The following is a 14942-nucleotide window of genomic DNA, read 5'->3' as shown; positions in this document are numbered from 1 at the left end:
CTGACAACAGATGGAGACAAACTGACTGTGGTAACGAAAAAAATTTGTGTTATGAAGTAGACCCCAAATATCGTCTCACTCTACCACTGAGCTACGGAAATAAGCAGCAAAAGGACAGTAATCTCTGCCATGTTGAAGTGGACGAACCACATGTAGAATGCTGCTCTGTATGTTACACTGATACCATAATACATTTTCCCATCACTTATGGGTCTTTCATTTTCAACCGTTTTTATCTTATTCTCGTATTCTGTTTCAGGTGATGCCAGATTATTTGATTTGCCTGAGTGAATCACAAAAGCATGAGAATAATAAGCTGGATGAACAATAATGCAAAATCAAAAGCATGAGAATAATAAGCTGGATGAACAATAATGCAGAATCAAAAGCATGAGAATAATAAGCTGGATGAACAGTAATGCAGAACTGACAACAAGCAAAAACTTAAAAGAAAAAATCAAATACAGTAATGCCAATGCTTCCTCTAAAGAAATGCCCAATCTGAGGTTGGCTATGGGAGTTACTTTTTTCTATGGACTGGAAACTACACTAAGTGCTAAAACCTGCTAATTACATCCAAAATAATCATCATCCATTATAATAATAACAGTATAATAATAATAATAATAATAATCATCCTCATCACCTAATCCTGTGTTGCCCCATGTGGAGCATAGAGCCCAGGACAAGGCAAGTTCGTCCTGACATTTAAAATGAGAGTGACCAGCCACACTCATCCTTGAGTGGTATTATGTAACCAATAAACCCCAACTGCCCCTTGGACAAAAACCTGCACAGGCTCAATCTGACTGGGGTGCCTTAATTACCCTCCAACCCACCAGGCACCATAATCTGGTTATGGTTACCACCCAGCAAAGTAAATGGTTTCCTGGTGCACAAGAAATAATAATAATAATAATAATAGTAGTAGCAGTAGTAGATGTAGCAGTATTACAGCAATAATCAATCAAATGACTCCATGCTTCCCCTTAAGGAATCCCTCCATGATGACTGGGAGAGAGACAAGTTAAAGCTTGACTTCACATTTTCTCTAACATTTCGTACTACACAGAACTACTCTCTGATGATAGGTTCTGCGTAGCCTGCTGTAATAACCAAAATGAAACTTACCAAATTAATCACACCGTCCTGGCCAAGATTCGATCTCACACCCTTGCGCTTGATACATGCGTGCATTACCTCTGAGCCAAGAAGATCCCTGCTTTGCCTCTAAGCAATGAGGGCTTTATTATACCCCATTACATCACTCTTTTCTCCCCTTGGTGATTAATTTGGACAGTTTCAAACACACGGTGGCGCAGCATTGGAGGCCACCTTCAGGGACACTGCAGACCACACCAAACAGCTTATCCCTTGGATGTAGGGACTAGGATGCTGCCAGCTAACCAACAACATCATTGCCCTCCAAGTCTCGCCTCACATCCCACGCCACTGCCAACCAATATAATAACTAGACTGAAACTTGACAAATTAATCACTGGTCTGGCCAGGATTTGAACTCAGGCCTTCACACTTGATATACGTTACCACTGAGCCAAGGAGAGGATCCCCGTTTTGCCTCTAAGTCACACAGGCTTTTATATACCCCATTACAGCGCAACACTTGAGAAAATAAAGAATTCATCCTCTAATCTGCATCTCTCCCATCCAACTAAACCAAATGCAAAAACCTGCTGATTACTTCCTAATAGTTGGTGGAAGCTGTTGGGAAAATGAGATCTAAGGCTAGTAATAAAATCTATAATACTGAAATAGGGGAGTCTTGGCTCCAACTTTGTCTCTACGTACCTGTGACTGAGTTTCCTGTGTAGGAATGGTGATTGTATGAAGAGTTACCAAGTGAGTTTCCTGCCTAAGAGTGATGACTGTGCTGAGTTACCAAATTTGTAGCCATATTTCACACCTATGGCAGTACCTCCCAGGGATAATGGCTGCCAATCATCTACAACCTAAATATACAATAATAAAAAGGTTAATTCATCATCATCGTCATCATCATCACCATCCTGACCTCTTTTCCCACCCAAGGATGGGGTGAGGAGTGATTCTAATAAATCTTCACAATATGCATGTATACTGTATTTCTGATATTGCATTTCTCACATGGTAAATAATACAGTTCTACAGAATACACATTAAATACATAAAACAATCAACAAACCTAATATAACTGGGGTCCCAGACAATGGAGTTTATTCCCTTCAATCCAATAACTTTTTTTTTTTGTTTTTGTTTTACATTCTTGCCATCTCTACGATTACACTGACCTTAAGCATGACCTCTTGTGTTCCAGGGGTAAATGTATGATATATATAACCCCAACTGATGTGAAAGGTGCTGGAGAGGGTGCCTTCATGTGGTGACACTAATATGACTGAGTCTGAGTGGTGAAGCTGCCCAGTTATACACAGGTTCCTCAATGCCCTCCCTCACCGCCGGATTAGAAGGAAGGTAACTTTGGTCTTCCACTGGGCTCCTGTCCACATGGGCCTGGGATTGCTGTTACCACTTTTACTGTCTGAACACTCCTGAATTGAATAAAACCATCTAGTTGTTGCTGGGACATGAGCCCAGTGGACTGCAGGCTGAAGTTCCCCTCTTCCTGCTGTCCACCATCATTCTTTTGGGGGATAGAAAGGGAGCTGAGGGACATTTGGATAACTAAGCATCAAGATGCCTGGTATTACTGGTGCCACCACATGAAGGCAACCCTCTCCAGCACCTCGACGTTAAATAAAAATCAAAGAACTGGACTGGACAGCAAGACGAAAACAAGCCAATGGATTGAAGGGTAAAAAAAATTATTATAATGAGAATCTAGGAAAAAGGGAACATTATTAGTACTATTATTGCATCATATAAGGAATTATACCTTAGAGAATACCATGGGTGAAGTTTGAACTAATGTGATCTATTTGTGTACAGTCAATCCAAAAAATATCGCACATGAAATATTAAAAATATTGCACAGGATGGGTACGAAGATATCCTGAATGATCGGCATAGCTCGTGATGTTTCAGGATCTATTATCTGAATGTGCATTTGTCAACAGTAATGACTAGAAACTGTCAAGCAAGCTATTTATATACAGTATATGCCATCCTTAAAAAAGAAAATTTATTAATGTGGGGAAGAATCATCTGGAATTTTGCCATAGCCATTGTCTGTGGTGTATTATTTGTTATCACTATTATTATTTTTTTTCGATACGTTTTTGATCGACTGCACACTGTTATGTACTGTACTGTGTCACAGTTTATTGCTTTGTGTTGGTTGTGATCTTCAGGCATTTACACTCACTACATCTCCAATTACCTCACTCCACGTTCATACCTTTTATCTTTTCGACCATTCTCAGTTCTTCCTTATTTCAGTTCTGACCTTTTACCACTGTTTTATTTTCTACATCACTTTGTACAGCACTGTTTCATTTATCATTTCACTGTATTCACCTGTTTCATTTCTTATTTCACCAGTACTCAATGAACAAAATATTATTAACATGAGATCACAGTACAAAATTGTATTATGCTATCTATCCAGCATATATCTAGCTATCTATGTATAGCCAGACGCCTTAATCTTGTAAGGAATGGCCACAAACAAATCACCACCATTTCACCCTGTCCTCTGCCATTTCACTGCCCTCCCCCCAACTTACACCCCCTCTCACATACCTCTCTACTCCATCTTTCCATCTCATTCTCGGTCTCACCTTCCCTCTCCCCCCACTCCACCTCACTCACATACACTCTCCTAGTTAGTCTCTCACTCTCCATCCTCTCCACGTGCCCAAACCACCTCAGTGTATTTTGCCTAAAGCTTTCTATCACACCCACATCCACACCACAATGCTACTTCACTTCCTCATTTGTCAGTCTGTCTCTCTATGGACTAACAGTGGTCATTTGTCTACTACCAGTCAATAACACTGCCATCATCATCATCATCATCATCATCATCACCAAAACCCAATCCCTAATATTTTTATGGAGAGGGTACAATTCACAACGAGAAAAAGGAAAACACACAAGTAGTTGACCTATCTGCTAATGGGCCAGTGAAATAAGCCACACAGCCATTCACTTATCACTCAAGCCTTGAAAATTTCAGTCAGTCATCACCATCACCACAAATGTAACAGTTTACTAAATTCTCAGCTTATTACTTTAGTAGAGTCTACAAAATGTAAAGACAAGTGCACACACACTAAAAGTACAGTACTGCAAGAATAATCATCATCATCATCCAGACCTCCTTTCCCACCCTAGAGCAGGGTGAGGAGTAGCAACATCCAGAGAGCCCAAGTTTGCCCAGTCCAATGGGCCACACTTCCACTCACTCATCATTCAAGCCCCTGGAATCCTGGCTCTATCTGATACGCCAAAAACTTTTACTACACTCTGTAGCCTCACATAAACGTATCCGATAGAGTCAATCCGATGTCACGTTAAAAAGGGGTGCCAAATCCCTGATCATGCACTTCTTCTCACAACATTCATCCAGCCAGCTCAATCTCCTGTAAAGCCCCTAGCCTCACTGACTTCCATACCTCTCTTCCTCACACACTCCTCCTCCATATCCCTCCACTTCTCCTTGGCCTACCTTGCCTCCTCTCTCTTTCAAATTCGCTCAGATATACCTTTTACACCACTACTGTTATCCATTCTCTCCACATGACCATACCATCTCAGTACACTCTCTTCAATTCTGGTGTCCACAGACTTCCTCACTCTGCGTCTTTTACAAATCACATTATTTCGTTTCCTATCCACTCTCTGTTCTCCACATACATTCCTCAGCAGTTCCAACTCCACTGCTCTTACTCTTGACTTTTCATTTTCATGCCACACCATAGTCTCACATCCATAGGTTAAAGTTGGCACTAACACTCCTTCATGTAGCTGCAACGCACAAGCCTCTATTTCTTATCAAGGCCTTCATAGCATCAGCTACTTTCCTTCCTTGCATCACTTTACTTTCCACCTCTTTTGCACATTTTCCTCTCTTTTCATGTACCCAGGTATTTGAACTCTCTCACCAATCCCAGCCTCTCTCCACTCACTGTAACCTCACACTGGGAGTCACCTTCTCTCTCAATAACCATCACTTTACTCTTTTCTACATTTATGCTCAAGGCTTCTGATCTCACTCTTACATTCTCTATAATAATTCTTCCATATACCTTCCCTGCCACACTCAAAAGACTTATGCCACGATAATTCTTGTACTCACTTCCCTCACCTTTATTTTTGCACAGGGGTACAATCACAGCCTTTTTCCACTCTACTGGCACAGTTTCACTCATCCAAGCCTTCTTAAATATCTCCAACAAGCACTTCATTCCACTCTCTCCACTACACTTAATCATCTCTGCATACACCTCATCAACCTGAGCTGCTTTCCCATAATAATAATAATAATAATAATAATAATAATAATAATAATGATAATAATAATAATAATCCATCCATCATCCAATCCTATGTTGCCCCATGAGGAGCATAGGAGCCCAAGGCTAGGCAAGTTGGCCCTGACATTTAAGATGAGAGTGACCAACCTCACTCATCCCTGAGTGTCATTACATGAGCAATAAACCCTAACCATCCCTTGGATATAAACCTGCACTGGCTCAATAATAATAATAATAAAAATAATAATAATAACAATAATAATAATAATAATAAACATGGATAACTACCTGAAGATGAGTTCTCTAATCCTTGTAAAAAAGACTAAACAAAACACAAATTTTACAAGATTAACCGTACAAAAGATCAGACAAGTGGTAATTTATCAGCAACTTAGTAATGCATGAACTTCAAGTGGAAAATACTGTACCAGTTCTGAGCTAAAAGGGGAATCTAAGCAATGTAATTGTGGCCACAGGCTCATCTAACAGCAAACCTGGTGGACTGGTGGATGAAATTACCATTCTGCTGTCACCATCTTCCTTTCAAGGGATATACACTTTAATTCTGTAAAAGGTGGCCAGAAACATGTGGCCTCCATGTTGCCCTATCCCCTGCCATATCACTGCCCTCCCCCCAACTTATACCCCGCTCTCTTATACTGTTTGCCTCTTTACTCCAGAGAAGAGAGATGTTTATATAACCAGGCAGCGGGGTCACCTATTTATATCAGTGTCACCGCACTGAAGGGTCCCTCTCCACCACGTTCAAATAAAAACAGGCTGGAGTAAAGAAACCCTGCTCTCCATGAGGGCCCTGAAATTCAAACCCACAACCTTTGGCTGCAGGCTGAGTGTGCTTGTCTTTATACTGTTCTTAAGAGATAAATATTATGACATAAACTGAACACATTAGGTAAAAACAATGTCAACTCATCAGCAACTACATAATGAAACAAAGTGAAACATATTGTACATATTCTGAACTAAATATGGAAGCGAGAAGTACTGTGCACATTCTGAACTAAAAATGGAAACTATGGAAGAGGTACTGATGGGGAGCCTATAAGCAGTGGTGCTGCTTACCCTGGGTTGTGCTAACAGGCTGAGCACCTACCTAGCAGCCAAACTTCCTCATATTTCCCTGCACCTTGCCATGGATAAGAACCCTGGCCCGACCCTGACAAGGTGCTGCCTCCCACAAGGGGTGCTGGATCCCCACTAGTGTTTTAAGCAACAACATCTGCCCTGTATAGATGTTAACTATGATTCTACCTGAGTGAGACTGGAATGCAAGTTGTGGGTTCCTAAGATATACACACACACACAGACAGAGACACACAGACACATACACAAGCACTGGCTTTCACATATCTATATTTTCACTGTTAGTCACATTTGTACATGAAATAATTTCTTACACACACACACACACACACACACACACACACACACACACACACACAGTTTAAGTGGTCCACATACTACTAGTGTTATGCAGTATGTGTGAAGAACAACACAAGAAACTACAATACATAACAAAGATATATAAACCTGATGAATAAAACCTTATATGACCTGGTGTTTCAATCCATCCCTCATCCAATCCCGTACTGCACCATCAAGCAGGCCTTAAATCAGGTGTTCCTGAGGTACTGCCTCTGTGCTCCCAGGGTGCATTGAAATGGGGTTCGGAGGGTATTCAGAGAGGCATCCAGAAAAAACTGAACAATTTGGAAACTACAACCAACTGGTGAGTTTTTTTACAGAAAATTCAAAGTGAAAGGAGTAATAATATTAGAGACGGAGCACCTGTAGTAGTACAGGTAGTTGCTGTAGCCTCAGGGTCATCTGAAATGTGAACTCAGTGGACTGCAGGCTGAGGGAGTCAAGGAACATTTCTGCATAAAAAGGCAGTTGGGCTCACAGTTACAGTACATCAGTGCCACCACACGAAGGCACCCCTCTTTACCTGTGGCTGCGATAATATGAGAAATACATCACTACATTAAAAATTAAAAAAAAGTTAAACTGTCTAAATTAGCTCTGTCTATGTCATTACTAGGATCACATGTTTTATTTCTTAACCTACAGGGTGGATGCTAAGTTATATCTAAAGTACATCTAGTGAATTTGAGCGAGAGAGGCAGACATCCTAGAGTTTTGTATTTCTGCAGTGTTGTGAAAGGAAAGGAGATAAGAGGGAAGGGAGAGAGAGGAACTGTAGAGAGGAGAGGAGAGGAGAGGAAAGGGAGTGAGGAGAGGAGATGGACTGGAGACAGGTGGAAAGGGAGAAAGGAAGAGATGGATGCAAAGAACAGGACATTGAGGAGAAAAAAGAGGAAAGGAAGAGAGGTGAGAAGAGACAAAAGTGACAAGAGGGGAAATGAATATGAAAAAGGGAAGGGAAGAGGAGAGGAGGGAAAACAAGAGAAAGGAGAGGGGAAGGAAGACAAGAGAAAGGAAAGAAAAGGGAAGGAAGGAAGTGAAGAAGGATAAGAAAGAGAGAATGGAAGGCGAGAGGAAAGGAGAGGAGACAGGGTAAGGAAGAAAGAAGGGGAGAGAAGAACTGAGGAGCAAAAGAGAGAGGAGGAAAAGAGGAGAGAGGAGAGGAGGGAGGGGGAAGAGAGAGAAGAAAATGGAATGGAAAGGAGGGGATAGGCAGACAGACAGTTACCTGTACAGAAAATAAACAAATACTGTGAGAAGCAGATAAAACACATAAGACAAACAGATGGACAGATTTGTGGGTTCATGAACAGATAATGGTAAACAGTTGGATAGAGAGTTAGATAGATATTTAGAGTACTAGATGGGTGCAGATGAACAGAGTTGTAGAGACAGGCAGACAGATATAGATATAGACAGATAATGATAGATGGACAGACAGACAGATAGACAGATAAAAAGAAAGACAGACAGACAGACAGGCAGATACTGGATGGACAGACATATAGATACAATAGTTCAACAGACAGACAGATAGAAAAATAAATATAGTAACTGCTAGAAATATTAAGGCCTTCAATTGAGTGCTAAAGGTATTGCATCTCAGACTAGCTTTCTCTAAATCACACAAACACAACAACCTCTCCATAGACATACATGCAGATCTTTTGACTTGCAATACTGCTGTTGTTGTTGTGGCCGCAGGTTTGTAGGAAAGATGAGGGACATTTGTACAACTCTAGTACCAGTGCCACTACATTACAGCATCCTTTTTCATCACCAATCTAACCCTGAAATACACATTTACCACTGTACTAATCCTACTGAATTATATATACATGTATTCAATAAGTATTTTTTTTAATGCAAGAAAGAAGGAACCAAAGGCAATGAGTCTGCAAACCATTCCTTTCAAGAACAAAAAAAATACAAATGAGAGCCAAATTCAAGGTCCATTCATTTACTATAACATACTGTACTTCAACATATTATGGAAAGTCAGTGGATCCCCAGATATGTCTATGGAGAAATGTGAGTGTTGTGCTTCCACGCTACATATCATCACCACTACACACCATCCTCCCACATGTATCATCATCTACTGTAGGTCCTCTGTTCAGTGTCAGTGGTATGACTAGTTTTTTTTTTTTAACTAGCAACACATTTCCTCTTACCAATATCTCTTGCATGATTAATAAGCCTCTTGCAACATTCAATCAGTGCATGGGGCTTTGCAGTGAAGGGGATCAATGGTTACAGGCTTCTTGTCCTTTCAAGTATCCCATCTTGGAGGTAACTCATGCAATCAAAGTCTCCCTTGTTGACTGGCACTAATAAATTCCAAATTTTGGCCTAGTTCTGTCAGCTGAAAATAACTACAATACACATTTCACCAACATGATAGTGGATTTGTTCTTTCATAACTAAGGCTCATCAAATTTCATGCTTCAAGTGTTCATGTTATGGGAGTAGCTCAGTTCCATCCGGTGAAAACAGATTGCCTCTACACAGCACTACACAGCAGCCTCCCGCAGGCACCATCATCTAGGCCCTCTGTTCTGTGTGACAGCAGTGTAGTTCATGTTATTCAGTACCAAGGACACATCCCCCCCGGCTAACACCTCCTGGATTGCACGGTCAACGAGCCTCTTGCAACGGTCAACCAGCGCACGCAGTTTAGCCGTAAACGGGTCAAAGGTTAACGGCCGTCTTCTCCTCTTATAAATCCCATCCTGGTGGCGAATCATGCAGTCAAAATGGCTCTCGTCCACCGGCAAGTCAAGGAACTCCAGGATTCGCCGCATCTCCTCGGGCAGGTTATCCAGAAGGTCCTCGTAGAAAACAAGGTGCAGAGGGCCCTGGAACTTGAGCCAGTCAAGTGTCGTGTTCATCCACGCTAGAGCCTTTGTGGTGACAAATTTCTCCCAGTCTGCAGGGAAAAGGAAAAAAAAGGAAAGAAGTTAGCTAAAAGACACAGTATTTACAACAGTCAGTGTGCTTTTGATAAATTTCTCCCAAGTGAAATGGCTTTAATAAAAATAATAAAAATTAGTAATGGAATTCAGTATTATTCTTGTCTGTTCACTCTCTATGGAGCCATCCCTTCATCCTGAATGCTGACAAGGGATTATCACTGGAGCATGGACCTAATCACAGAGAAGTGCTATGGAATGGATGTTGTGCCAAAGCACCATCTTTTACTGCCACAGAGCTACATGAAACAAGTTGCTAAAAAAGTAACAATGTGGGCCAAGTTACAGTGAAAGAACTATAGTACCACTGGTTATGAATTTTTCCCAGTCTCAGGGATAGAGGTAGGACTTATTCAAAGGCTAGAGAGTTAATCATCATCATAATTCTAATATCCACATAAAAATGGAACTGTTGTTGTGGTCCCAGACTCATCTGAACATCACCTGGTGGACTGCAGGCTGAAGCTACCCTTCTCTAACAGTCCACCATCTTCTTTTTAGGAGACAGAAAGTAAGATGAGGGATCTTTGTATAGCTGTTCAAATGAACCATGGCCACATCAAGAACAACATCCAACACAACAACAGCTACACAAACCTGTAACACAAACAGACACTCACATTTGCCACCATCCCTGGTATACTTGTCAGGCTGGGCGTGTCCAATATGTCCACCACTCTGCCTGTTGAATTCAGCCTGTATGGCAGAGTATGGATCCCTGATCATTAGCACAGCACGAGAGAACACCTTGCGCATCTGTACAGGCCATGGGAAACAGTGAGTTAGTGAGCCTGAGTGGTACTGCATGAGCAATAATTCCCAGCCATTCCCTGTATGTAAATGCGTTACAACCAGTTAAAACACCTTCACCCACTACACTACCAGAAGTCCATTTGGTTATATGGTTGCCATATAATGTACCAAATACTGTAGTTTAATGATCTACAATAAATCACTTGGTTTGTCACTCAGTGTAGTGTCGTTCCCCACAACAAAATAGTAGTGGCAGCTGCTGTAACCCAATGCTCATCTGAACATGAGCTCAGTGGACCACAGGAAACTGGCTACCTCTAGTGGATGCTCCTAGGGAAATTCTGTTGAGGTTTTCCTGAAGGATTGTGTGTGCCATAACAGTATGGTGCATGAGGTGATTAAGTATGTTTTGGTGGGAGGGCTAATGTGTTTGAGTTGTACAGAATGTTGCATTGGTACCGAAGCAGGGACGAGTGATGTCCAGATTGCAGTCTTGAAAGGTGAATGCACGTCCCTCTGGGTAGGGTAGTTTCAGAATGGGTGTATGTCTGGTGGTGGTCCATGAAGGATATTGTTTGGCCAGAGATTTTGGATGGCTGTGGTTGTTGTATTAATATATGTGTATTTTTTGTCGATACTGAAGAAGAGAAGGGTGATGATCAAGCATACCTGTGTCCCTGGGGTTGGGTAGTTTCAGAGGGGGATAAAACAATCAATAGTGTTCTTCTGATGTGACGTTCTGCCCTGACCTAACTGATTCATGTGTCTTAAACACCTTCATGGCTTTTAAACCTTCAGTTATGAATCAAAAGTATGTGTCAATGTAGCTTCACTAACCGTACCAGTCTGTCTACACAGTCTACAATGTAAAAGTTACTCTAACTGAGGTCTGACTGTACTCTTGCCCCCCCCCTTCACTCTCTTCTCTTTACTTAACACAGAAAACCCATGGTCTCACCTCTGGCCCCCACTCGTGTGTTTTAACCACCACCACAGATCCGTTTGAGACTGACTCAGCTGGGAAGCCATTCTTCATAAGTGCATAGTCCTTGTACACACTGCCTGAGTAGTAGCCTGTGGCCTGTAAGATGGATGGTACAGTTGAGTATGCCAGTTGTTGTTGTTGCTTAACCCAAGTCTGTCCGGCCTAACAGACCATGTCACAAGTAGGCAACTGCTTCTGTGGAACCAGTGCCTCTGTGGAAGACAGCACCTCACCAGGCTATGACAATAAGACTACTCTTACTACTACTACAACTACTACTACTACTACTACTAATGCAATAATCCCTTAATCACACAAAGTATGATAAACTGTATACCCAGCTAAGGATACCTGCAATAATACAGTAAAACACCTGCCACTAAAAACACATAATAAAGACAATATCAGTATGATTACCAAGCTATACAAATGGAACCATTCCATATTTAAGGTATATTATTGTTGCTGTTGTCATCCTAGGCTCATCAACAAGTGAACCCTGTGGACTAGAGGCTGAAGCTGCTCTTGTGCAGTCCACCAACCCCATTTGAAGAGATAGGGAGAGAGATGAGTGGCATTTGTACACCTGGGAAGTGGATCAGCCAGGTTATATTAGTGCCATCACATGAAGGAGTCTCTCTATTGTACAGCACCAACAGTTTATATACAAACAATTTACTATCTATCTATCTATCTATTGCCAGACGCCTCAATCCCGTCTGGGGTGGCCACAAACAAATCGCCTCCAAGTCGCCCTGTCCCCCACCATTTCACTGCCCTGCTCCCAACTCACACCCTCCTCTCTCATATACCTCTCCACCCCATCCCTCCATCTCATCCTCGGCCTCTCCCTCTCTCTTCCCCCCTCCACCTCACTCACATACACTCTCTTCGTCAGTAATCAGTTGCCTGGCACAAAGAATATTAATCCTAAAACTACACTGGGTTCTGGCTAACACACACTAGCAAACATCTCAATTAATTATGTCTAATTTGCCATTAACTCTAAATTGGTAATATAATTGTATATGATTATCTTGTAAATTATATACACTTTGTCATCAACAAATGAACTAAAAAATAATTGAAAAACAAACTATTAACTTAAGCTTTACTGAAAGGTTTTTACATTACTTGGAATATGAAGACTCTGAAGTACTTTTTTTAATTAAATACCCCCCCTTCCATCTCCCACATCATCAGTAACTAAGTTAACTTTTTTTCCTGCCACAAGATGGGGTGAGTTCCTTGCTACGTTCACAAGTGTCTCCTTCTCTGGCCTGCAGTCCACTGGGTTGCCCTCCACCCTCCTGCCAGTGCCAGGGCCGCACCATCACCACCACGACTCACCTGCTGTAGAAGGTACCTAAGCCACGTGTTGCCTGACCCCGGGAATGACACCAGGGCGGTGGCAGGTCCTGGGGGTTGGCGCCATCTGAGGGGCTGACACCATGGCAGTCTGGCACCCCTGCCTCCACCACCACCACCACGACGCCAACTCCAACTCCATGTGCCTCGTGCCTGGAATGAAGGAAACAGTCAGGATTCCATGGGCTTGAATGGTCTATGAATGAAGGTGTGGCACATTTAAGTGAGCATCATTCTGAATAGTTTCTCCATCCATCCACCCAATAGGTACTGCTATCAGGTTATTTTCTTGTTTACTGGTTCCTGCCACCACCACACCGGCTCCAATTCAACGTATTCCTCACTTGGACGAATCTTTGCTTGTAGGTGTTGTTCTTGCCCAACTTCAGTCTGTCTGGCCAGCACACCTGTCAACCACAGGTAAGCAACTGCTTCTGTGGGGCCATCGTACAGGTACGGTACAGCACATCCACCAAGCAGGGATCTGGCACCCTTTGTGGCAGACAGCGCCTCACCAGGATTGGAACAGGGTCTTTGCCATGACAAGGTGCTGGGACATATGGTAAAGTTGGCTCTTGGGTGGACGCCACAGCTGCATCACACAGGGTGCACAGTGCTCCTGTTCAGCTCCTCCAGCATTAGTGTAAGGAGGGCATTGTGGTTGTCTTGAGCAGCAGTATATTCCTCTTGAGATGGGTGTGTCAAAAGGCTAGGGTTCAAACTCAAGTTGTAGAGGACATTAAAACTGAATGTTGGCACTACAGCATGCAGGGACACAGCTGACATCGACCCTTGATAATGAACCTACATCACACCACACTCACTAACCAACACCACAACACACCATGAGACACTACACTGAATTAAACTACCTACTTCTAACCATAACACACCACACCACACTACATCACACCACCACATTACACCATACCACACAACACCACACCACTCCACTCCACACACGACCACACCACATTTCACCACACCACATCACACCACACTTGCAGCATTGTGTTGTGAAGCCTTAGGTCAATAAAATCAATTAAGTGGTTAGACGGATTGATACAGGGATCTCTCTCTCTCTCTCTCTCTCTCTCTCTCTCTCTCTCTCTCTCCTTCTTCAATTTTAACTAGGCTATTTCATACTTTTTTTCTCTCTCTCTCTCATCTCTACCTCTTTTCCTCGTCTCTCTATCCTCTCAACCCTCCCGCCTTTCCTTCCCTTTTTCCCTTCTTCCTCCCCTCCCTCCTTCCTTCCTTCCCTTCCTCCCAACCCTCCCTTCTTTCCTCCCCTCCCTCCTTCCTTCCTTCCTTCCCTTCTTCCTCCCCTCTCTCCTTCTTTCCTCCTCTTATTCCCCACCTCCCCCATTCCTTCCCTCCCTCTCTCTCTCTCTTCCTTTCACACTTCAAGTTTTCTCTTCTCTCCTTCCTCCCTTTCCTCCGTGCCATCCTCCCTCTTTCTCTCTCTCTTCATACACTTCTTCCTCCATTCTTTACGTGCTTCATTTTCGACCTTCATCTTCCTTTCTTTCTCTCTCCCTCCCTCTCTCCTTCCTCTGCCCCTCCCTCTCTCCCTCCCTCCGTGCCTATGAATACATATATAAGGGGCTCGATACTTCAAGGCTCTCTCTCCCTTCCCCCCCCTCTCTCTCCTTTCCCCCCCTCTCTCTTCCTCTCTCTCTCTCTCTCTCTCTCTCTCTCTTTCTTGTTGCTGTCAGGGTTGACAAGTCATCCTAGTATACTTTGCATATTACACAGGTTATATTTTTGGCCACGGAAATACACTCTCCTTCTTCCTATCCCCTCTTCCCTTCTCTCTCTCTCTCTCTCTCTCTCTCTCTCTCTCTCTCTCAAGTACTACCACTCTTTCCAGTCTCGCCATGTAGAGAGGAATGAGAGTGAGAGACTAACTAAGAGAGTATGAGAGTGTGTGGGTGTGCGCAATGGCAGGGGACAGGGCGATATGGAGACGATTTGTTTGTG

At 42.7% G+C, this 14942-nt stretch overlaps 1 protein-coding gene across 1 annotated transcript in view; it reads right to left on the bottom strand.

Annotated features, from left to right (window-relative positions):
* Positions 1-9421: 9421 nt before the first annotated feature.
* Positions 9422-14942, bottom strand: part of LOC145401747 (WSCD family member AAEL009094-like) — a 6303-nt gene continuing 782 nt past the window's right edge. Inside the window, exons 2-5 of the mRNA XM_080273928.1 lie at positions 12942-13112; positions 11565-11687; positions 10474-10609; positions 9422-9810 (exon numbers count right to left, since the gene is read on the bottom strand). Coding sequence (XP_080130054.1) covers positions 9422-9810; positions 10474-10609; positions 11565-11687; positions 12942-13112 — 819 coding nt within the window. The remainder of the gene's footprint in view (positions 9811-10473; positions 10610-11564; positions 11688-12941; positions 13113-14942) is intronic.

Source organism: Coenobita brevimanus, chromosome 56 (assembly GCF_032717465.1).
Source record: "Coenobita brevimanus isolate Jiangsu-jjx chromosome 56, ASM3271746v2, whole genome shotgun sequence".
Classification (NCBI taxonomy): Eukaryota; Metazoa; Arthropoda; class Malacostraca; order Decapoda; family Coenobitidae; genus Coenobita; species Coenobita brevimanus.
Note: the sequence above shows the minus strand (reverse complement) of the source record. Positions and strands in the feature narration are given on the sequence as shown.